Raw genomic sequence first — 25,165 nt, 5'->3', positions numbered from 1 at the left:
TGGGTGCTCAGCAGCTCCCCGCCCCGTGCCCAGGAGCCAGAGGGGCCTGCCGGATGCTTCCTGGGAGCTGGCCCCTGCTCACCTCTGCCTCCTCCCCTGAATGCACCGCCCCGCTCTGCTTCTCTCCCCTCTCCCTCCCCCCGCCCCGGCTTCCCGCAAATCAGCTGTTCGCACGGGAAGCTGGGAGGGCTGAGAAGCAAGCGGCAGCTTCGCGCTCAGGCCCAGGGAGGCAGAGGCGAGCTGGGGTGGGGAGCAGTTCCCCTGCGTGCGCCCCCCACCCCGGTTACCTGCTGCAGCACAGGTGGCCCTCCTCATGGCCCCCCGCCCCAGCTTACCTTCGCTCCGCCTCCGCCTCTCTGGGCCTGAGCGCGAAGCTGCCGCTTGCTTCTCAGCCCTCCCCGGCTTCCCGCGCGAACAGCTGATTCGCGGGAAACTGGGGGGAGGGAGAAGCAGAGCGGGGCGATGCGTTCAGGGGAGGACGCAGAGGAGGAGCGGAGGTGAAGTGAGCTGGGGCCAGGCACAGGGTGGGGCGGGGAGCTGCTAGTGGGTGCTCTGCACCCCCCCAAATTTTCCCCGTTGGTGCTCCAGCCCCGGATCATCCATGGAATCGGCGCCTACGGTGCCACTTTTGGCCGGTTGTTAAATTTAGAAGCCCTTTCAGAACTGGTTGTCCGGACAACCGGTTCTAAAAGGGCTTCTAAATTTAACAACTGGTTCCAGCGAACCTGTGCGAACTGGCTCCAGCTCACCACTGGTTTTACCCATGGCTATCTAACATGTTGTAAGTCTTTCTGTTTTCTACTGACAAAGATTTGGTCAACAGGCCCTCCTTCAGAAACCTGCAAACTACTGAACTAATTCTGCCAGTGCCTCCTTTGAAGGACCACAAAAACAGGCACAAAGTAGTCTCAAGCTCATCTAAAGAGCATTCTTTTTGAGTGGGTAATGTGGAAGTCACGAGGATAATAAGGATCAGAATCCACAGAGACAGACAGCTGGATCAAGAGAGATCCACATAGATGTCCATGTCCAATGTGAATATATATGAAAAAGAGAGCAAGAAAGAACGTCTTCAAAAGGAGGCTCTGGGTGCAGTAAGTGCATCTTTTCATCATCTCTCCTGTTTTGCTTCATTAAAAAGGTAGGCTAGTAGGAAGCAATTGAGCACTGTTTGACTGCCATTATTATTCATAATATCATTTGTCACCTGCTTTGTTTTTGCAAAGGCTAGATGGACTCCTACTGGTGTGTGTTTGGTATCTGGTTTCCCTCTAATTACCAGTCCTATTCCCGGTTTTGAGGGCTTTCATGTGGTATGCCTTTTTCTTTCCCCTTTGAGTGGAAATTATTTTAATTTTATACAGACATTTTGCACACATTATGCAGCAAGTTCTGTTACATGCTGTCATGAAATCTCACCTCGCTAATGAGTTCTCCTGCCTTCTTAGCTTGCTCCACATTTAATGACCCAGTAGCTATCCATCCAACTCCTTTCATCCAGTTCAAATCTGCTCTGTATTGGTTCTGACAAAGGGAAAAAAATGCCCCATTGTTGTTCATACATTTAAAGTGCCATTAGAGGATTCAGACGTATCAGGAACACCAACTGAGCCAAATTAGTGCGTGCTTTTGTTTTATCCACGTCTGCGTAATTGCAGGTAAAACAAAAAATTACCGAGAGAGGCGGCAGTATAACCATCTATTATCAGTTCTGCTGCAAGCTTTGCAAGGCAATCTTTTAAAAAGGTTGGCCTGTTCCCTCAATGTCGTCTTCAATTCTTACTCTGAATACAAAAGGTAGGTTTGTTTCATCGTATGCAGTATCTTCCTGGATATTCTTTGTTTAAAAGGACACTGCAGAGACAATGAGGATTCTGAGGGTATAGATCTGTTTCAGAGAATTTCTTGTAACACTTAAAATGTCACAATGACAGGAAATGGTCTCAGCTGATATCGTCCAAGGACCTTGAACAGTGAAGGGTGTTTAAATGAACACTTTTTCCCTAACACTGGTGACATTTTTCTACTCACCAATTACAAGGAGAGATCAAGCCTCCACTCCTCACCATCCCGCCCCCAGGCAAAAAAATAGCCAGTCATCAGTGCTGCAATTTTCAATGAGCCTAAGGGAGTTAGGCACACAATTCACACCAAATTGAGGAGATTTGGACACCTAATTCCCTTAGGTGCCTATGAAAAATCCCAGCCTCACTCATTAAAGAGGCAAGTCTATCTTACAACAAACACATATCACCTTCCCATAAAAGGAGGCAGTGTCTCAAGTGGTTAAAGCAGAGACTGGACTCTTGGGTTCTGTAATTGATTCTGTCATCATCTTGGGCAAATTACTTAGCCTCTTTCTACCTCAATTTACCTGTTTGCAAATGGTGAATAATAAACCTCACGGGAGAGTCCTGAGCGTTCATTAATGTCTAAAAGATGCTATACAAAAGACTTGACATACCGAACTGGGCAAATAAGTGCTGATTCTAAGGACTCCATTTTCAGATCCAAAAAAACATTTGTCCATGACAAAAAGTTCCATTGATTCAAGTGTTCTTATGAGCTAAATGGATTTTGTGAATATATAAGGTATATTTTTCTGGTCCTAAATGTATAAACCTAGATTTTAATTAATGAGCTATAGAAATTCATTTAAGTCCTAATGGTCTGAAAGAGCTGAATAAAACAGTTATGCAATGTATGAGATGGTGAACTTACATCACTTTGCAAACCATAGGCCTTCTTGGCCCATTCCACTTTCAAGTCAGTAGGCAGAGCAGTGAAACAATGCAGGGTTGTCTTATATCCTCTGTCTGTGATCAAATTCTGGGACCTTTTGGCATGGACAAGGTTTATCATATCCATGGAGACATGAAACTGAGACTTTGTGTCCTCAGATGCCTTCTTATACTCCAGATCACTCTGTAACTTGGACATGTGGAGAGAATGCGCCATCTGTGAGTCTGCTTTCACGTCTTTCACTCCAATCAATTTACCCTTGGTCTTCTCATAACTTTCCTTATACTTTATCTGTGAAGAAAAAATGGATCATAGATACAAAGAGATGCAGCTGAGCTGTAGCCATTGATTAACTGGTAACTTAGCCACTTATCAAATGGTAACTTAGCCACTTAAAGTAAAGACGGCATTCCATTTTTGCCATTATTCAGGTTCTCTCAAAACGCATTTGCCTTTCCGTCTCTGGTAGAAACACTACAGTAGTGAGATCCACATTTGGAAACTGAACTCCCCTCAAAGATTCATAGATTCCAAGGCCATAAAGGACCATAGAACTTCCCCAAAATAATTCCTACAGAAGATCTTTTAGAAAAGCATGCAGTTTTGACTTAGGAATTACCAGTTTCCCAGGGTAGAGTCGCCCATCCTGCAAATATGGCCTACATTCTTTGTTCCTATTTGTATACATTTACATTTAGTAGTATTAAAACACATATTGTTGGAGCATCTCACTTACCCATTTAGATCGCTCTGTATGAGTGACTGTCCCCTTCATTATTTACCACTGCCCCAATTTTTGTTTCATATGCTAACTTTATCAGTGATGACCATATATTTTCTTCTACGTCATTGACAAAAACATTAAATTGCAAAGGACCAAGGACCAATCCCTGCAGGACCCCACTAGAAACACACTGGCTCAATGATGATTCCCAATGACAATTACATTTTGAGATGCCTATGATTTCACAGTAACACAGGAAAGAAAATGGAGCAAGACCTAGTCTCTAAGGCTTGTGAGCTTTCAGTACAAGTAATCAACGTGTCTTCTTTCCAAAAGGGAATCAGATTGGTGATAGGCGTATCTAAAAGAGGAAGCTTTTTTCTAATATTACATGTCACAATCTAAAAGATAAAGAATTCAGCCAAAATAATCTTTATTTGTTCGAAAACCAGCCTCTCTTCCAGAAATTTTCTGGCTTATTGGCCAGACCAGTGACTTAGATGCATTATTATTCTGCAGTGCCACTTAGCAAATTTTTGTTCAGTTTCTGGTTCTGAACATTCACCCTAAGGGCTAGAAGGGGCTGGGGTAGAGGTTGCATGGTCAGGTTTGTGGAGAAGGTTTATATTTTTCTACAACAAACCATCAGGTTAATTATGGAATATCATCTAATTAGAATCTGTACTCACATCACTTGCCAGATCCCTCTTTGCCTTAGCTGTCAAGAAAGACAGTGCATCAAGATGAAGTTCAAATCCTTTTTCCTTCTGCTTCTCCCAGCTACTCTTGTACAATTTCTAAGGAGATATCAATAACAACACTACTTTATTATGAATAACACAAATAATTTGCATTACAGTAGCACGCAGAGATCCATGTAAGATTGGAGCTCCATTACGGTAGGTGCACATAGTCAGAGATGGCCCCTGTCCCATAGAACTTAAAGTTTAAGGGGCCTGATTCGGATACCTTTACTCACACTGAGGAATACTTCCTCCACAAATCGCCCCATTGATTTGAAAGGAACTATTCATGTGCCACTAAAACTAGTGAGACTACTCACATGAATTAGTTGAGAATGTTTTAAAGGCTTTGAAGGATCAGAGCCTTCAGAGCAGCACTGGGATTGGCCAGGTATTCAAGCAAAAGCAAATAATTTGGTTCTGAAGTTTTTCAATTTAAATATTCAGATCAGCTCATGGGAAATGTCCTTCTATTAACTATAGAGCAATTACTTCAACAGCAGTAAATACCATTTGATAAGTTAAAGGGGTGGTGCCCAGCCCCAACCATACAGCACCTCACTAATATTTGCGGCATTTGCTCTGGCCTGTATGAAGAGAGGTTCGTCTTTGCTGATGGTGTAATGATGAAGAAACTGCTCTTTCCCCGACTTGTATGCAACCTGTCCATAGGAAACAAAGCAAACAATGTCAGTAGCATCAGGTTATGTTCAATTTCAAATGACAATTGAGTCTATGGAAAGAAACAGGCAAAAATATTTAAAGGAAAAGTTACTTGATGATTTAGCCTTTAAAGTCAGGGTCCTTTTTCCAAAACCTGAATGGAGATGCTCTCCCATAAAGCATGAATCAATTCCAGGTTAGCCAATTCATTTATTATTAATTGTCAGTGATGTGATACAAATCACATACATTTGATAAAACAATAAACATCCTTTTATTGGGATTCTCTATTTTACCCTGATCTACACTACCTTTCCTCAATTCCCCAGGCCTCACTGGTTTTCCTTAGCCAAAGAGGGAGGGATAATGATATATTTATACATGCTATTCATCCCAAAGTACTTTATTTCAATAGACATAAAAGCTGATACAAACTAATGTTCTGTACAAAGTTTACACAAGAAATTACTTCATCTATCATGGAAATGAAGCTGCCTCTGCCATGGAATGAGTTAAGTTGTTCAATAGCACACAGCAATGCTACATTTTAGGGCAGGAAATGAAGAAGAAAACAGAATGCAACTAAACCTGCAGGGAGTATTTATGTGAGCTGGATATAATGAATCACATTATAATCTGGCCAGGACTAACGTCCCTGCTTTAAATGAAAGTGCCAAGGATTTTTAATGGTCTGAAGCAGCAACCACCTCCATTTTACATCTCAGTGCATTTCTAACAGCGCGTACATTCCAGGAGGAGACACTCTGCTTCAGAGTCCATTGAGTTGCTTGTAGATTTGCTAGAAGGTTGTTGCATTCAGAGCTACATTTCGCTTAAAGGCTCAACATTCTGCATCTCACAGAGATTGGGGGTGGCGGGGAAGTTGTGTCTCCCACAAAGTGGCACTGAACCCTAACCCCAGGGCTACCAAACTTGCCTCAAGACACATTCTTTATAGCTACAGGGAGGCAGAATAATCTAGTGGATAAGACAAAAGAGAAGAGAGTCAGGAGAGCTATGTGCTTTTCTGATTCACTTTGAAAACCAACTTTTTAAAGAGGTTTGAGCTATATGGATGAAAAAATGAAACTGCCAAATATTTGTAAGCAGGGTCTGAATGAGTTCTCCCCTGACAGCTAACTGGGAGGGGCAGAGACTTCAGGAGCAAACTGTATTTACATGAACAGCAGTGAGATAGAGCAGATAGAGTTGTGTTGCTCAAAGTGATCAACTCTGGCTGGTATTGGGACGGTGTCCCTAACTTCTGTTTGCCAGAAGCTGAAAATAAGCGACAGGGGATGGATCACTTGATGATTACCTGTTCTGTTCATTCCCTCTGGGGCACTTGACATTGGCCACTGTCGGAAGACAGGATACTGGGCTAGATGAACCTTTGGTCTGACCCAGTATGGTCATTCTTATGTTCTTTTATAAATCACTTTAGTATTGAGAGCAGGGGGGGTGAAAAGTAAGGCGGAGGAGGGGGTTTGGTGTCCCAGCCAGTAAGTGTGGACTCTCCCTAAGAATCCCCCGGTCTGGTTTAACCTGTTCCTCCCCACTGTTCAAAGATAGAGCTAAATAGGCTCCATTAGGAGCCTTTGTTATTTTAAGTGCTTAAATGAGAGCTGAAATCACTTGTGGTGGGACAGCATTTCTGCCCAGCCTGCTAAAAGCTGAAAATCACTAAGAGACTGACCTGCAGAGGTCACAGCAGAGAGGCAGATGCCAGCAGAAGGTAACTGAAAGTCGGCCGGTGGGAGCGGCAAGCGGGAGTGGAACGACCGGATGGCAAGGTAGCCAGCAGAGAGGAACCGTGGCTGGTGGGGTGGCCAGCCAAAGCAAGTGCTCAGATGGCAGAGCAAGCAAGGTGCCTTCTTTCCTGGGTGGGAGGTGAACTCTCACAGATGCACCTCTCAACCCTGGGTCCTTACTGACCAAGGACAACCGCTGTGAGTGGGGTTTGGTGAGGGAGCAGAGAGGGGCACAGAAAAGGAACTTTTGGTTGTAGAACTGAGGAACATGAGGCGGAAGGCACTGCCCCACTCACTCTGGGACGGATGTCCTGCTCACAGTTTTATGCTTATGAATCCTGCTTGTGGCAATTTTCCCTAATTAATGTTGGGAGACTGCCTGCCTTTCGTTAAAAGTTTCTTTTCAACACTCAGACTCTTACATACCAGGGGTGGTGTGTAATTTTCCCAGGTTACTGGATGGGGGCTCGAGCCAGTTCTGTATTGTTGAAAAGGAACCCCCTAGATATTGAACCCCCTGGTTGTTGCTGGCTCCACTGGCAGAAGGGTTACATATTAATAACACAGATGAACAAAAAAGGAAAGCAGGCAGCTGTCTAGGAAAGACCAACCAACCCAGGATGAAGTGTTGCTCACGTAATACTTGGACAGCTGCCAGTGTCTTCAGTTCAAGCCACAACATGTAACATATCTCATTCTCAGCAATTACCACTCTCACTAAATTAGGTGATCAGTACATTTAACAACAGGTGTCCCTTGATTTGAAAAATTAAAAACTGGTTGTGGTCCAGCTGTGCCTTCACCATGCCAGGAGTTCACAGATACCAGCTGGCAAGGTCATTGCTCTATTTCTCACATCTAAGGAAGGAAAGGGGAGTGGCAAAAAAAAAATAGCAACCTTGAGAAAAAGCTTTATTTCCCTAAAAATAGCATAAGCATCTGTGCTCAAAAAGATGCAGTCCTAAGTGCACAGGGTATAGTTAAGGATTTGAGTGAGACAGGCAGAATAGTCTCACTGAGGAAAGAAAAACAGCAGAGGTCCATGCCAAATGCAAAAGTTGTAAAGGATTCGGTTTAGTCTCTATCCATCTATCCAGATGCCTATATGGCCCTTATCACCACAGTATCTGAAGTCTGAGACTTTGCATATATCTGTTCCCTATCAAGTTTAAAGGTTTCTAGCTGTGAAGCAGGGGAAAGTTTAAAAAAAATAAAAGGTTTAAGAAGTAAAGCTCAAAGTTATTTAAAGCCATGGCAAGATTCAGAACTGAAGCCAATTTCTTTTTCAGTGGTTCCCATCTGTCCCCAAGAATTACCAAGTTAATGATAAAGCATCAATGAGGACTCACATCACTCTGCAGTTCTTGGCTTTTCTTCGCATGTTTGATCTGGGAACTGTCGGCCACACTGGTGAACTTTAGAGCATCGGCTTTTTGTCTGTATTTTTTCTGATTTAAAAAAAAAAAAGCATTCAGAAATTGTTATCACATTTATTTTCCCAAGTGAATTCAGTGCTTTTCAAAAGGGGAAGATTGAGAGCTCTGGAAACTGACATCTTCTTTTTACAGCACAGGTACCAGTACTGTCAGCGTCCACATTCTATCCTCTCTGAACCGGAGCTGGTGAGATCAGTGCGAGTGCTGAGAGCAGTGCCGTATGCATGCCCAGCCAATCAGTGTTCTCTCTCCTGAGACTGAAACCATGCATACTAATTAATGCCAGATATTCTGACTGTATGACCTAGATCCCTTTCTTGGTTCACATTGACAATGACCAACCTTCCCTACCTGTCCTGGATTTGAATCAGTAACAGAGAAGTTAAAAGGCTCTGTATGCCATTACCCATTTCCTGAGCCACCCAATGCATGTTACAACCACATTTTACGATATAAACCTTTTCAAACACAAGTTTCTGTTGTTCCTTTTGTAGTTTGTTAGATTATGGAAGAGTTTAATGCTGCTGTACTATTTGACAAAGACCTTAACGCACAAAGGACATATTTTGATACAAACCTCTTGATACAAACTTTTCCCTATATATCATTGTGACAATTCAAAATATTACGCTGGCATTTTTCTCCAATATCAACTGGATGCTACTACAGAGTTTTGTCTTTAGTGGCAGCTGTAGGTGCCCCACACCCAGGCTCCAGGTTTGGGTGTCAGAAGGAGCATTCCATTCCGCCCAGCCCAGTGCATTAGTATCCGACAGTTAGCCCTGTTGCAGAGGCTTTGTGCAAGGAACCAGCGTTTCACCTTGCATAAATAAGACTGTCCTTCTGATCAATACACCATAATATTCCTTAATGGCCTGATCCAAGGTCCACTGAAGCCATAAGAAAGAGTCCTACTGACCTCAGTGGGCCTATTCTGAATTCATCTCAACAATCGAGCCTGGTGTTCCTTTCAGAGCAAACAACAAATTTCTGTCTGCTTTTGAGACAGTATAAGAAAACACATCATAACTATTTCAAGATAGCGTATGATGGGGAGACCAGGCAAACTCTTCTTATGTACTTTAATTGACTCTTTATTAATCTAACAATTCAGCAATCAAACCAACCATTCCTTGTTGCAGGGGTATATGTGACAGTGTTTCTATTACATCACAATTCGACAGTGAAAACCACTGTTTGAACTGATAGGTGAACAGATCAGTTCACACTGGGACTTTCCCAGCTGCATGCAAAACAGAAGTTAAAAAAGCATACTCCACTTCAAAGAGGTCCTCATTACTTTGTATTTAGAATTTAGAGGGGATGGAGGCAGATTAAGAACAGTGTGTTTTTGTCACAATTGTGTGCAACATAACATAATGACATTCGGCAAGTAAATGACAAAATGCCAGATTCTGGCTGGAAACTGAAATATTTAAAATAATATACACTTTTCATCTTAGGAGGTTAGTATCAGGCAGATCAACACAAATTAAATATTTGTGGCAGTGATCATTACTATTGCAAGCCGCAGCAGTAGATGTCAGTCCATCTCTAGCAAGATATTGGATCTGAGCGCTGTTGCTTCTTCCTTTGCTTCTGACATGTATTTTTCATTTTTGGGAGTAAAGAGTTGGATGTCGAAGGCCCAAGGTATCAGAGTATGTGATTTCCAGTAACTCTAACAGGCTTTTTTCCCTTCCTTTGCCTTTAAGGCAAACTTCTCCTAATTGTTTCTTCTTTCTATCCTCCTGCTTTCCTGTGACCAACGCTACAACTAGACTGGAGCTACAACTAGACATTGAGAAAGTGTATTCCCATGAGGTTAATGGCAGTGGTAGGCCAGGAATGAACCAAGGAAAAGAAATGAAGAGCCCTGCAAGCTAGTGCTGCCACCAAAGACTCAGAGCAAGTTCAGCCCTGACTGGCCATAGAGCAAGGCTCTGAAACATCTAATTTTTTATTTTTATCACTTAAAAGTTTGTGTGCCCTGTTTTAGCTCCTTGCTTTACTAAGATTTGAAAAATGGTCTAAACAAAAAAAAAACAGCAAATCCCATTCTTTCCCAGTGCTAAAGGGGCAGGCAGATGGAGAAGGGTAGGAGGGAACAATTATGATTACACAGAGATCTGTGTGAGAGCCCTGTAATGGAAATACTGAGTTCCAGGGAAGAAGAGTATAGTTGCATGATGGGCAAATATTTCCCAAACCGCAACCCAAAATTTCCCAAACCGCCTTGCCACACACATGCACCATCCCCATCAGCTCAGACATATCTCAAATTTCCAATATGCTTGATTCTCCCAATCCATTCCACATACAGCATCTATACTCCTGGTCAACCAGGCTTCAACCTTCCAGTCAGAAAAACATCCAGAAAGTGCAGCTCACCTCGCTAACAAGATCTCCTGCTTTTTTGGCTTGTTCTATATTAACACTCCCTTTTGTCATCCATCCAACTCCTTTCATCCATGTCAGATCTGCCCTGTACTGCAGCTACAGAGGAAAAAAAATGTTTTAGACTGAGACACAAATCTGACAGTTAAAGTATGCACACTTTCCAGTTCTGCATTCGTGAAGAGACATTTTGAAGATGAAAACAGATAGAAAAGTGCTAAGGAATATTATTAAGTCATTTTGATCATCTAATATATCCCGATAACTCTTCAACCCTCAACCTGCAGTAACATTTAAAATGGGTTTGTCTGGCCTTACCTCACTCTGAAGTCCATAGGCCTTCTTGGCCCACTTTGTCTTCATGTCTTCTGGAACCACTGTGTACTCATGAAGTTTTTTCCTATATTCAAGGTCACTAGCCAAAGCCTGGGCTTTCTTGGCGTGCTTCAGGTTTACCATGTCCATGGGCAAATGGAAATGTCTCTTACTCTCCTCAAAACCTTTTTTATAAGCAATCTAGGATATAAAGGAACAATGCATTCACCATTACTCTAAGAGATACAAGAAAGAAAGCAATGGCTTATAAGTACTTTATTTGATATCACTGTAGAATCAGGCATTATTTGTCCACAAAACCTATACTTAGTCTCCATCATCATTTGCAATAGAGTGAAATAAACTTGCCTACCCTGCTGCATATTAGGCAAAGAATTATAGGAGTGAGGTTTCAAAAGGGGCCACATTGTAGCCCCAAAATGGCAGCATGGATTTGCAGGTTCCACTGGCAATTCCTCTTATGGACCCATAACACAGTCCAGCTCACTTCACTCTGTTCTTTTATCTTGCATCTCTTTGCAAAGTCTATGGGTTTTGTTTGTTTGTTTTTGTTTAGTTTGTTTTTTTAAGACAGGGTTCAATGTGCTTTCCTCTTCCGAAAATAAGATCAATACCAACAATGCAGTGTTCAAGATCTCCTACCCTAAACTAGCAAAATAGTATAATGATGAAAAACATCTTTTAAGTAAGAGAAATCAATCATTTACCTCACTACCCATCTTGGCCACTTGCAGAGAGTGCAGAAGTCTTGAATCTTTGTTTCCAATTGCTTTGCCTTTTGTCTTTTCATATTCTTCTTTGTATTTAATCTTTGAAGAGGAAAACAATTTACTGTAAATAACAGGTCATTTTCCAATTGCCACAAAGATATGCAGTATGTTTACGGATTGGCCATTTGAGTGCAGGGCCTGGTTGCCAATTCAGAGCTCTCAGATATGCTTATGAATTCTGAAGGGCAATCAGGTTAGCCTTAGTTGTGTCTTCTTTAACCTATTAGAAGAGCTCAACCTTTCCTCGCATGGATATTTTTCTAGATATAAAACCTTTGAAACAGCTAAATCATTCTTTTGTTTTTAAGAAAAATGTGTTGGACTGAACTCTGATGTTCTTATTGAGGCAAATATGTAATGGGGTTCTAAGCAAAAACTGAACAAGGTCTTCGGGGTTTGACTCGATTTAACATAAACAGCTTCTATTCTATTCTGCAGGTTGTTATATTGCCCTCAGCAGTGTAATATCTGAGTGCCTTCCAGTAACTCATTAAGCAACTTGAATAACATCTGTCATATGTGATTCATTCTCTCCCTCAACATCTCCACAGGGGAGAGAATGATGCATGCAGTGTAGTGGTTTATTTTGGTAGGGTTTTGTTTTTAGGATTCTTTTTAAATGTACATGCTGCTATGTGTTTATGTTAAAGAAGGTAAATCAAAGAAGAATGCCTTGTACTTGCATTGGAGGTGGTGAGGTTTGTGTTGGTCTAATTAATTCAAATGCTGAATTGTACAACATGGACATGGAGCTACTGCTCTTTTTCTAATTTTATTTCTTTATATACACAAAAAAATAAGCATTTTTCGGAGAGTGGGGCTGGTTGCCTATAGAAATTATTCTGAACAAATTTTTCTAGAGTTCATCAACCATCGAGAAAGATGAATGCATAACAGTAAAATTCAGGGCTTAAAACAGATGAAGCAACATATTTATTTCCCTGTTCTATAGCTGACTTCTGTTAGGAATAATTCCTAGTTAATTAAATATAACCTACATCGCTGGCAAGATCCCTTGAGGCTTTGGCAGCAAGTAAAGACATGGAATCCAGATTCATTTCAAAGCCCCGACCCTTGGTCTTCTCCCAACCTTCTTTGTACTTAATCTGAGAATGGAAATACAACAGCATGTCACTAACATCAATATACCTGCTTAAACAGCTAAAGCAACCATGGAAAATCATGAGGAACAAAACAAAAGTATAATACACTCTTTGAAATATAATATATTCATTTATTATTATTTTATGTTAAATAATTGCTTCTGGAAGAGGCCAGATTTAACATCCTGGAGCTTGTGGTCTCCAATTATGCACAGAGCAGGTGGCAGGAATTCTTAGATTGTAAGGGTGGGATTTTTGAAGTGCCTAAAAGAGCCAGGGGCTCAACTTCGATTGAAAGCCAATGGAAATTAGGTGCCCAATTCACTCAGCTGCTTTCGAAAATCCCACCCGAAATTCTTTGGAACAGAGGCCATCTTTACCTCTGTGTTTGTACACCACCTACCACAATGGGGCTAATTCTGATTGGGGCCTCTGGGCATGACCATCACAACAATAGAGATAATAACTGTACATCACAGGCACTGTGCATCTTCCCACATTTCTCCACCAATACACCTCCACCTTGAATTGGAGGAAGCACAATGGAGTGTGAAATCCCCATTAAGGATTTGCAGTATTGCCAGCCTCAAACACTGAAAAAACCACGAGATTGGCTTAAAAGGAATGAGATTTGTAGCAAATAATAAATGTGCAGGGTGGGGGGTAACTGTCTTCTGTCTGATTCCAAGAGTTGCAGCTTTAAGTAAAGCACCAAATATTGTGATAAATCAGGGGTCGGCAACCTTTCAGAAGTGGTGTGCCGAGTCTTCATTTATTCACTCTAATTTAAGGTTTTGCATGCCAGTAATATATTTTAACATTTTTGGAAGGTCTCTTTCTATAAGTCCATAATATATAACTAAACTATTGTTGTATGTAAAGTAAATAAGGTTTTTAAAATATTTAAGAAGCTTCATTTAAAATTAAATTAAAATGCAGAACCTCCCGGACCGGTGGCTAGGACCTGGGCAGTGTGAGTGCCACTGAAAATCAGCTCGCGTGCAGCCTTTGGCATGCGTGCCATAGGTTGCCTACCCCTGCGATAAATCATGAGAGTTGGCAATAGTGGCACTTGATCCAAAGCCCGTTGCAGTCAATGAGAGCCTTTCCCCTGACTTCAGTGGGCTTTGGATCAAGACCTAAATCTTTGGTCTTTGCACTAGCCCTGCCAGAAGAGTAATACATCCAATGAGCACCAATTTGGACGGTCAGTTTTGTGGTGTGGACATTTAATCTCCTAGACAAATTCAAGTCATTTCATGATATCTCAGAACAAATTCCAAGGCTGTGCTTCACATTTTATCCCTACTAATTTGGATAACTTTGTCTCAGATTGTTGAATAAAGGCAGAACAAAGATGCCTAGTTCTTCCTGAACAGTCTCAGCATCCGTGTGTTCATTATTACTCATATTTGAGGACAATACATAGATCTACATTTGCAAGTCACTTTGCTTACCTCACTATATAGCTCAGCATTGGCTTTCGCCTTGACTAACTGAGGAACATCCCGTGGTAGAGTGTAATTCATTTTGGTTTTCTCATACTGGGCTCGGTAAGTCAACTGCCACAGACATTGAAACAAATTACCTTCAATACACCAAATGCAATTCCATTTAACTTGAAGAGGTTATTGTTTGTTTTAATGTGTTAAGTGCCATAATAAAAGTCTGTAATAACTAAATAAAATTGGGAATAATAAGAAAAGGCAAATATAACTTTCCCCTAGTTATTCAAAGAAAATTCCCAGTAAATGGTATAATATAAATAGGCCTGTAGGACAAGTCCAATAAAAACAAGTGTTAACAAATCAAATAGCCAGAAACTGAAGTTATATAGCTTCTTAAAGTTCAAGAAAGCATTTCATATTTCTTGATCTACTGATGTGGCCACTTGGGCTTTGAAAGCAATTTCATTCACTTTCTATGGTTTGTTTTAGTTTTAAACCTACTTATCAACTATGATCAACAAGAAAGAAAACACATATGCAGTGAGAATATTAGGAAATAAAATATTTTCTTATCACTAATAAACAGAGATGGTCAGTGGGAGAAGGACTTACATCACTGAGCTGTTGTGAGTTTATTTTGGCTTGAATAATTTGTGGAGTGCTGGTAACAGAGCTGTACTTCAGTTTGTCTATGCTTTGTCTATAGTTTACCTAAATTAAAAATGAGAAACAAAAAAGGAAATGCTCAGACTGGCATGTGAAAGGTATGGTAGAGAAATTTCGTTTAGCTGAAATTTGGGGGTAAACCCACCACTTAAGTCATGAAAACTGAGGTGTAGAACAATTCCCAAAACCGGGAGCTGTGGATGAGATTAAGCACAGCCGATACTTAATCCCCAGAAAATTCCCTGTGCTGAGATTATTTCTTCTATATTACTTGAAAACGAACTTCCCTCAAACACAGTATGTGGATTTTATTAATGAGACACAGTTTCAATCAGTTCCTATAAAGCATTCCTATCCAATTAATATCCTGCATCATCTCTTAGGCTATGTCTACACTACCACGGTAAATAGACCTAAATTACGCAACTCCAGCTACGTGAACACTGTAACTGGAGTCGACATAGTTTAGGTCAATTTACTGAGGTGTCTACCTCATGCTGTGTCAACAGGAGACACTCTGCCATTGATTTAGCTAGCAGGTCTTCACTAGACCAGCTAAATCGACCCCCAGGGTATCGATCACCAAAGCGTCGATCCCGCATAGTGTAAACATAGCCTTAGAATCCCTTTTATTTTGTAATCAGGAACTTACTTCAGTAGTGGTCTGTCCTGCCATATAACTACACAGAACAAATTGTATTCCAATGGGCTCTATTACTACTTGTCTTCAACTAGTTTTTAAAATGTAATAACTGATCATAAAAGTTTCTTATATGGTAAGAGTTTATTATGGAAGGGAAAATATATATGGTGCAGGGAAAAAACATTTCAGTGTCAGCCATCAGTAGGATTAGAGTGCACTAAATTCCTAGTATCATAGAATCACAGAAGATCAGGGTTGGAAGGGACCTCAGGAGGTCGTCTAGTCCCACCCCCTGCTCATGTATATGAATACAGTTGCAGCAATAATACATCTATAAAGATAAATATATTAAATCCCCAAACTATGCAAGATAAAATGTCATGGAGAAATTTTCTTTTAAACCACTTCCTGCCAAAGGCCTCAGGACACATTTTGCAGGACACAATTATTATCCTCTGTAGGCCGTAATATAAATTGTAGTTAATCACCAAACATTGCAAATTGTATGTTTCTTAAAGCTAGTTCTTTAGGAATGTTTTTTGCCATGAAGTGGAGTGTAATTCTAAAGGCAGTTAAAGCTATGAATCCATTTTAATAGGATCCTCTTTATCTAAGACACCTGCACATATACACACTTCTGCTACCCACCATGTTAACTCACATTACAAGAACTGCATGATTTATCTCACAAAGCCAAAAGTGATCAGTGTACTTAAAAGAGTTCATTCACTCTTTCTATATAGGTATCTAAGGCTCTCTTCAGCAGAGAGTTTCTTTTCTTCTTTTTAATTTCCTTCTTTTTCTCTTTAAACTTAACCACATGTACTTATTGCTGATGATGATCTTAGAACTGGGAATGTTGGCTGTGTGGTAATCCACAGAACCCACATCCAAATTGCTCAAGTGAGCTTTAGCCTCTGGACAGCTTAGGCCCAATGCTGTATTTGATTGCAGGTTCTTTCTTTGGAGCATATAGATCAATTTGCCGCAATGCCAGTCATGCACAAGTCCTGTCTGGAGTCATGGCAAACATGTACTAGATAAAATGCTCCAAGCCCAGTCTGCTCTTGGATAAGTGAAACGTTGGTGCCTACAGTCTCTGCCCTTGACATTCTTGCTTCACCTCTTGGGGGATGTACGTCTTCCACATGGCAAGAGGTAGAGAATAGTTAATTCAAATTCTCTTTCTCCCCTCCTTGACTCCCTAGCCCTTTCCACAGACAAAATGGAACTATTGCTGGAGAAGGAGCAATACAATTCCTGTTAGCAGTTAGAATATTAGGTATGGAAGAACCCACAAAAGAGATCAGCTATACCTATTCCACTAATATTTTCGGGGGGGGGGGGGTTGTTAGTGTTTGGAAAGGTGCCAGAATGACAAACTCTAGACTGAAGTCCTCAATTTATTGAGGTACAGCATGGGCAAGTAGTGTAAACATCTCCACACCAATTCATCTTTAGGTTACCAATAATCTGGTCTGAACTGAAATTAGTGACTAGGGCTGGCAGTCTCTGTTTCCCATTCCCAATCCTCACAGGCTTCCTGACCACACTGAGCCTTGTGTTACCAGCTGTTTGCCACCAGGATAAAATCACACACTATGCTTCAGATTTTCTCCTCCAAGGAGATGATGAGCCATGCAAGAAACAGGATGAAAACCCATACAATTATTTACATCTTTCAAAGGAACCAACTTCCTTGTTGTTTGATATGAAGGAGTGAGTGTAGCTGGGTAATTGTAGTCAACATCGTCGTGCTTGTAATCAGATTTATAGGCTATCTGAAACAGGGAGAACAAAAAAAATCAGTCTTTTTTTAAAGCTGTCATTTGTTTGAATAATTATCCATCAAGAGGAAAGGAGAAACAATAATATTAATATTAAACACAAGAAACAAAGTAAGTTCAATGTCATCAACGACAAAAAAAAGAAATTATTTGCATAGTTTAGCCACTAATTGATTCTTTTTCAACTACACAATTAATCCAATGCCAACAGTCAGAGCATTAACTTAACTTCCACCTATGACACATCTCTTTTATCTTTCTGCTCAGTTCTTGAGTTTCTTACAGATTTGTAAATAATGTACTTGAAGGAACGGTATGTAACAAAATGGCTTCTTGACTAATCCAGTAAATTAACCAGGGTTCAGAAACCTCCATTAAAGATTGTTTTTTCACCTGACCCTACAGGGTGTTGACCAACTTCAACTCTTATTGATGTCCAAGGGAATTGAGGGAGCTCAGAATTTTGCAGGATTGGATACCTAAATGAATAATTTAAACTTCTCCTACACGATAAAATACGTGTAAACTAGTGCAGGAGGGTTCCCAAGATTTATAGTCTTCTCAGCAAACCCATCCTCAGCACCTTCCAACATAATTCGATCTAAGATTTCTCATCAATTGAAGGCTGGCAATATTAAAGACAAAAAAAACAAAAGAAGAAGACATCTACATAACTGAATACTACCGCAGTACCTATTGTAATATGAGTGCAAATGACTTACATTGCTTGCCAAGCTGCCAACCTTCATAGCATGCAGAGTGCGCCTGTCCATGCCAATGCCTTCATAATGACCTTTCATTTGATTCTGGTATTTTTCTCTGTATTTAAGCTATACACAAAAGCAAACATTGTCTCAGAAAATGTATTTCATTTCACTATCTGTTACAGCAGAGAGACAGGTACTGAGCATAGGAAAATATAGCCAGTTCAAATGATCTACTAGTGTTGCTATAGTGTGAAAACTCATCATGTTTATACAACAACTTGGACACCTAAAAAAAAAAAAAAGATTATTGGCACACCTCCCAAGAGACCTTCATTTCAACAGATGTCAACTGTATTCCCAAAATTACCTACGTGCCACACAAATTTGGTGCCTTCTCACTTCACTCACTTGCTGAAAATTATTTACCTCAGAAATAACGGATCATTAAACTGAGAAAGAGTTATTTATAACAAAGGAATTAATCCCATGGTATTTTAAGATTCCTGCATGAATACTCTTTTGTGACCTCATTCAGGATAGTCACCCATTTTGCCCTACCTTTGTGCTGATGGAGATCATCTTACTAATGTATTTTAGTTAAATATGTTTTTTAAATGAGTTATTGCTACACCAATAATAGTAAGCATTAGTTTTACAGATATTTAAATATGTTCTGCTCAATAATTTATTTCTCAAAAAATGGCTCCTGAGATTATCTGCATATATGTCACTTCAATTAACAAATGGACATAAGTGATGAAGTAAATGAAAGTGTGACAAATAATGTTAATAGTCATCTTTGATAAGCTTAGCAATGCATTATAGTAAGTAATCTCTTTTCCCTATATTAATTATTATTATTTGTATTACTGTAGTGGCTAGGAGCCGTAGTCATGGACCAGGCCCCCATTATGCTAAGCGCTGTACAAACACAGAAAAATGACTATTCTATTCAAACTCCCAATGCAGCTTTTACTCAGGGCTTACATGGAATACACACAGATGAACTGTGAGTCCAGCAGCTGCTAAGTTAAACTTCCACTGCACTGCATACAAGGTACTGAGGACTTACATCACTGGTGTATTTTGAGATCTTGCTCACATTCTTGAACTGGGGAGTCTCACAGTAGTTAATACTGTGGCCTTTACTGTTTTCCAGATCCTTCTTGTACTTCACCTTAGAAGCCAAAAAAAATTCAAGGGTGAGATGTAGCAAAATCTGAATTCACTGCATAAAATATCTATGCACATAAGTCATACCTTAAATCCAGATAAGTTAAACATAAGGATTTTATTATATGGCATACAGTAAACTGTAGATTCCACACTTCTAATTCTACCCTTTCCAATAGTAAGCCCTATAGCCTTGATGATGATTTTGGGGCCTACGTTTTCAAAAAGCGACTAGTGATATTAGATGTCTCAGCTTTGGGTCCTTAGTATGAGACGTTTTTCAGAAAGTGCTGATTACTCAGCATCTACATATGAGGCCCCCTGGAGTATGCCTACCTTGCATCTGGGAGTGAGTTTCCCAGCTCAGGCAGAGCTCAAGCTAGCGTGCTCAAAAAATAGCAGCGTGGATGTTGAGGCTCGGATTCTCAAACCCACCTAGGCTTGCAACATTCCTATTGCTATTTTTACTATGCTAGCTCAAGCTCCACTAATGCGAGTCCATCTACCTAGGGTGGGAGGCTCACCCCCAGGTGCAATGTAGACATACCCTTAAAGACCTCTCAAGTGCGGCCCCCAAAACAAAGGCATCTAGAATCACGTATCAATCTTGAAAATGTTATCCTTATTCTCACAGCACAATTCTATGAACAAATTAATACATGCTAATGTTCTTGATAAATAGACTACGTAGTTGCATCCCCAAAGGATGTACACATTATTTCAGTTATGCTGCTACAAAATAGATTTACACTTGATATCACAAGAGTACCCAAATGTAGAAGGCTGTGTCCTGGCACTTCAGTTGACACTGAATTGTTCTGGGTAATTGGAGAATACTCCTGACGCACTGCATCCATTAATCAGAGAATAGTGGACATGCCTTAACAACTCAGAATAGTTTGAGAATTCCTCTACATTGTTCTCTTACAAGCAGCTTTGTCTTTTTTGCATTATTTGTAAGCGACAGTCTTTTACAGGATGCTGGATTCTGTTCTCTATACATTAATACAGACACACAGGTATAATGGAAATTGGATTTTGGCCCATTTTGCATATATTTTTCAAAGGTTAATTTTTCCAATTATCTGCAGAAAACCCTTTAAAACACCGTAATATACACTTCTAAATTATCCTAAGTTACTTCTGTTTAGAACCCCAGAAAATGAGAAAACACAGCACTAAAAGCCATGCACAGAACTTCCTTAGGTTCGTATACTCGGTTGGCCAGAATCAGAAATATGCTGCTTTCTCTCTCTCTGTAACAGTGATGTCACTTTATAAGTCAAATTGAGATTCCCTGTATGAAAGTGTTAATTAGTATATCCAGTACTGTTACTGAGGGTCTAATTCTTCTCTTTAATTCACATACAAGTTTCCCATTGATTACGTCACATGTACATGTGGAGGCAGAAAAGGGTACAGAATTAGAGCTCAGCTGTATATTGGATTTGGATTTCATATTTTTGAAATAGGTAAGCAAATCTTTCCCAAAAAATCTGAAAGTTCTGAAGTATAGAACTTGTATTTAAGCCACATCTAAAGACATACATACATTTCAGATACATTTGAAATTCAGAAAAATAAAATAATAATACTCAGCATTTATGTAGCACTTTTCATGTATAGAGCTCAAAGCACTTTACAATAGAAGGCAAGTACCATTACCCCCATTTTATAGGTGGGAGAACTGAAGTGAACAGATTCCCAAGTTGACACAGCATGTCAGTGGCAGAGCTAGAAACAGAACTCAGGTCTCCTGACTACCAGTCCAACAATCTGTTCACTAAATCACATTGACAACACTTTGGAAAACTTTATCTGAAACAAAATTCTGCATTTCTTGATCTCCTCTGCCTATAATATGTATATTCTTGGTTTCTTTTCCTTAAAAAAAAAAAAAAAAAAAGAGGAGAAGGAGGAAGGGAAGATGTATTTTGGAGAAGGGCAGGGGTGCAAGTGGGCCAGTATGGGCCGGTACAGCATACCGGTAAAAAGTGGCCACCGGTACCAGCCCATATGCAGCTGACGTTAAAGCACTGTGGTAGCAAAGGACCCTGTTTAAAGCACTGCAGCGACAAAGGACCCTGCTTAACTCCCCCACCCCGGGCCGCCGACAGGGTGCGGGCAAAAGGAGCAGCTGTGCCGGGGGCCGGCGATTTAAAAGGGTCCAGGGCTCCGGCTGCTGCTACCGTGGCAGCGGCTGAAGCCTTGGGCCCTTTAAATCGCTGCTAGAGCCCTGGGCAGCGCGGGTCAGGCAGCTCGGATGGGCTGGCTGGGGGACGCTGACCGCCCAGGCCCGCCCCTTCCACCCCAGACCGGCCCCCATACCGGTAAGTGTTGAATGTTCCTTTCTCCAAGGGTGAAAGTAATTATGTGAAAAAACACTGGCAGTTAAAAGTGTAGTTCAAGAAACAGAAAAGCTATTTTAGTTCATCTGGAGATGGGTTCATTTTAAAAAACACAGAAAGGTGAGGGGAAGATCCTCAGCTTGTGTAACTTCTCAAAGCTCTACTGAAGTCAATGAAGCTATAACAATTTTCATCAGCTGAGGATCTGTCCCTGAATGTTTCTCCCAAGGAATGGCCATATTTTATAACTGTACTACACATTGATTGTTTTCATGTGTGCTAGTCATTAAGGACAACAACTGTTTACTTCCCTAGCCTGAGAAACCAGAACTTACCTGCCAGAGATAAATAGATATAGCTGTATCTAGTATGGGCTGCTCTCCTATCAGTCCATAATTGTATTTGACGCCTTACCTCACTGACAAGCTTGTTGACATTCTGGGCTTGTTTAAGAACTAAGTTGTCTTCGGCTGAAAGAGAATGGAAGTGGGCTGCCCCTTTCATCTTTGAATGATCCTTTTTGTACTTTATCTAAAAAAGGGAAAAATCATCAAAACAAAGATATTTTTTGTCATCGTTGTCATTTCCATTCACTTGAAGAACCAGAGTAAGACTTTTCCTTAATTTCTACTAGTTTTAATATGCTTTAACAAAAGGGTAAATAAGTTGGAAAGGTAAATTAATTGTAGCCTGTTACTTCTTAAAATCATCTCCAGAGAAAATCACTAGTCACGTAATCCGACTGTTTCATGTGAAAACACTTCACAATTTACTATTTTTGTACAGAAGTTTTCCCATTGGCTGGACACACTTGTTCTTAGTTACTTGAACAGACATCTTCATATTAATAATCACTAGCAGATTCTTGGCTAGCAACTGATTGAGGCTTATACCCAATTCTATTAAAGAATTCAGTTCTCAGTAGTCTACGTTAGGGTGCCAGTCAGAGAATTATAGATGGTTACCCACTAGAATTTTTCTTCTACAGAAACCAGCTTATTGAGTGTACAGTACTTTTTATTTTTCACTCTTATGTATTGTTTTTTCTTTAAAGATGGCGATTCCCTCCTGTAAGATAGTGCTAAGTGATATTTTAAAAAGGGGGGAGGTGAAGGAGGTGCCAATTTAGATTTGGAGTTCTACCATTGACTTAAATAGGCCAAGATTCTACCCCTGGGTCTGGATGATTATATTTGTGTTTTGCCTAACTTCTGCACACAAATCAATTAATTTTCACATGTACACAGACAGGCTCCTCACCTCATGCAATTGCAAATGCTTAACTTTGAAATTCTACCCCGTATGTTATGAAACAAAAGATATTTTAGAGTGTGCTGAAATGTTGTGATTATTCAGATTTGATTTTGGAGTCTGTGTTCAGTTTCTCAGACTTTAAGAAGAATTAAATTGCCTTATACTACGATATGTTCATACCCCTTGTACAGCAAAAAGAAAACCATAAAACCAACCCCCATAACAATTTGCCAATTAGGAAATATAATTTTGATTTTTACCATTCTGGAGACCTGTTACAATGGCATCTTTAATCAGGAAAGGTTAAATATTCATTCTTAAATTGGGCATCACTGGATTTGTCATTGAAATAGGCCACAGTCATAGGAGGTCTTAGAAAGACAAGGTGGGCGAGGGAATATCTTTTATTGGACCCACTTCTGTTGGTGAGAGTGACAACTTTCGAGCCACACAGAGCTCTTCTTCAGATGTGGGAAAGGAAAGAACTCTGTGTGGCTCGAAAGCTTGTCTCTCTCACCAACAGAAGTGGGTCCAATAAAAGATATTAACTCATCCACTTTGTCTCTCTAATATCCTGGGACTGAGACAGCTATAACTACACTGCATAGGAGGTGTTAGTTTTTTTATATTCTCCCAGTCATTAGTTCAAGTAATAAGATACTATGGAACCTTTCACCTCTAGGTTGCTGCTTGTGCCTGGCTTGGGTTGGTATTGACAGAAAGATTTTGCCATCTGTTAGCTTTTTAATGGTCTGCATGAGTTGATGGGCTCAGTCTACTCCCAGTGGACAGGTGTCCACATCACAAAAATTTCCACCAAGAGGCAGCCTTTTGGGCTGTCATGCTAGACAAAACAAGAAAGGATGGGAATGCAGTTAGACACATTTTGTGACTACTAGAGGTGGTCCCTTCAGAACTGAGCTGAGGTTCACTGGTTGGTGGTTGTATGGAAAAACCTTATGCTGCCACATCTAAGTCTGTTCGTCTTCTATAGATTACAACTAAAAAAAAAAAATCAGTGTACTGCAGATAAGGAATTCAATCCTCATGATATGCCAATGTCGCATCCTATGTTCTCTTGTCTCAGTATCAATTGCTTTGTACTAAAGATACAATACAACATAATCAAAAAACTAGAAACTGTTTAGATCATTCAAGCTATATTTAATCACTATGGGAGTTACTGTAGCAAATCTCACAACTAAAACTACTAAGAACATAGTTTGCTTTGGTGATAACGGACATCATCAATCCCCCGAGCCATCTAGTCCTCTGCAATGCAGTGAAATGTCATTGTTTGTTTTTCTAGTTTAATTTTAGCATTCTGCTTCTAAGCACTACTTCGACAAACTGCTGCTTTTAATTGTTTATGTATTGTATTGATTATTCATGTTTTATACTTACATCACTTGCCAGTTCATTTGCTTTCTTGGCATTTTGATAAGCTGGAGTGATCATAGCAGGAAAGCTTCCTTTGCCTCTGTGCTCTTCATATTCATCCATATAATCCTGCAGAAAATTCAGGGTGTTTATTCATTACATATGAGCAAGTGGATGATTAATGACTTTTCTAAGCTCCCCAGTCTCTGTAATGTGCCTGTATAGTTCATTACTTCTATTTGTCTGTAAAGTTTGTTCATTTCATACTAGAATATATGTATTTAATCACCCACAATGTAAACTTTCTCTATGGCCTCTTTATTTATGTTGCAATGGAAGCACGGGTAACTTAGCTACTTTCAAAAAGGCATTCCTCCAGTACAGAGAAGATGAATACAGCCTCCAAATCTCACCCCAACTCCCGCAGGCCAAAAACTAAAAGAAAAGAAGAATGGGTCTCATGGTTAAGACACTCAGGAGATCTGGTTCAAGTCAGGCTCTGCATCACATGCCCTCTGTGATGCTGTGCAAGTCTCAACGTCTCTGTGACTGTAGTCCTCATGGGTACAGTAATACTTCTCAACTTCACAGGGGTATTTTGAGGATGAATTAATGAATGAATGAGAGGTGCTCAGGTATTATGGTGGCAAATACTTTAAAAAACAAAAAAAGGGCCCATTCTTTTTTTATTATTATTATTTATTATTATTCTAGAATTAGTACCATAAAGCGGAATGCGTCTTTAGACAAGATTCTGCCCTCAAAAGCATATGGTTAAATCTCTTTAGCTTTCAGATTGCATGAGAATATCCAGGACGTTATCGCTATGTCAGGACAGAATTGAACCATTTCTGGACTAATGCCAGGTTTACAGAAAAAAGGTTGTTCTGAACTTTAAAATCATTTTGCCAAAGGATTATTTATAACTTTTTCATAAACATATTAACGGTTTTTGAAAAAGAAATTGTTAAATATTTTATTTTAAACAATCTTAGCAAAAGAAAAAACAATTTCCTCATTAGAAACCATAACATGTATGTGCTTATTATGTAACTTTGTATAAACCTTTTGTAGTAATGTGACAGATCAGGTGA

At 40.1% G+C, this 25,165-nt stretch overlaps 1 protein-coding gene across 1 annotated transcript in view; it reads right to left on the bottom strand.

Moving 5' to 3' along the window:
* Positions 1-25,165, bottom strand: part of NRAP (nebulin related anchoring protein) — a 58,495-nt gene that overhangs the window by 20,450 nt on the left and 12,880 nt on the right. The window contains exons 10-25 of the mRNA XM_073354971.1: positions 24,096-24,200; positions 21,852-21,968; positions 18,989-19,093; positions 17,932-18,039; positions 17,099-17,203; positions 14,726-14,824; positions 14,123-14,227; positions 12,561-12,668; positions 11,500-11,601; positions 10,775-10,972; positions 10,451-10,555; positions 7,973-8,071; positions 4,767-4,871; positions 4,156-4,263; positions 2,722-3,033; positions 1,420-1,524 (exon numbers count right to left, since the gene is read on the bottom strand). Coding sequence (XP_073211072.1) covers positions 1,420-1,524; positions 2,722-3,033; positions 4,156-4,263; positions 4,767-4,871; positions 7,973-8,071; positions 10,451-10,555; positions 10,775-10,972; positions 11,500-11,601; positions 12,561-12,668; positions 14,123-14,227; positions 14,726-14,824; positions 17,099-17,203; positions 17,932-18,039; positions 18,989-19,093; positions 21,852-21,968; positions 24,096-24,200 — 1,986 coding nt within the window. The remainder of the gene's footprint in view (positions 1-1,419; positions 1,525-2,721; positions 3,034-4,155; positions 4,264-4,766; positions 4,872-7,972; positions 8,072-10,450; positions 10,556-10,774; positions 10,973-11,499; positions 11,602-12,560; positions 12,669-14,122; positions 14,228-14,725; positions 14,825-17,098; positions 17,204-17,931; positions 18,040-18,988; positions 19,094-21,851; positions 21,969-24,095; positions 24,201-25,165) is intronic.

The sequence above is a fragment of the Lepidochelys kempii genome, chromosome 7 (genome assembly GCF_965140265.1).
Source record: "Lepidochelys kempii isolate rLepKem1 chromosome 7, rLepKem1.hap2, whole genome shotgun sequence".
In the NCBI taxonomy this organism is placed as follows: domain Eukaryota; kingdom Metazoa; phylum Chordata; order Testudines; family Cheloniidae; genus Lepidochelys; species Lepidochelys kempii.
The sequence above is the reverse complement of the archived record's forward strand: the minus strand, read 5'-3'. Positions and strand labels throughout refer to the sequence as shown.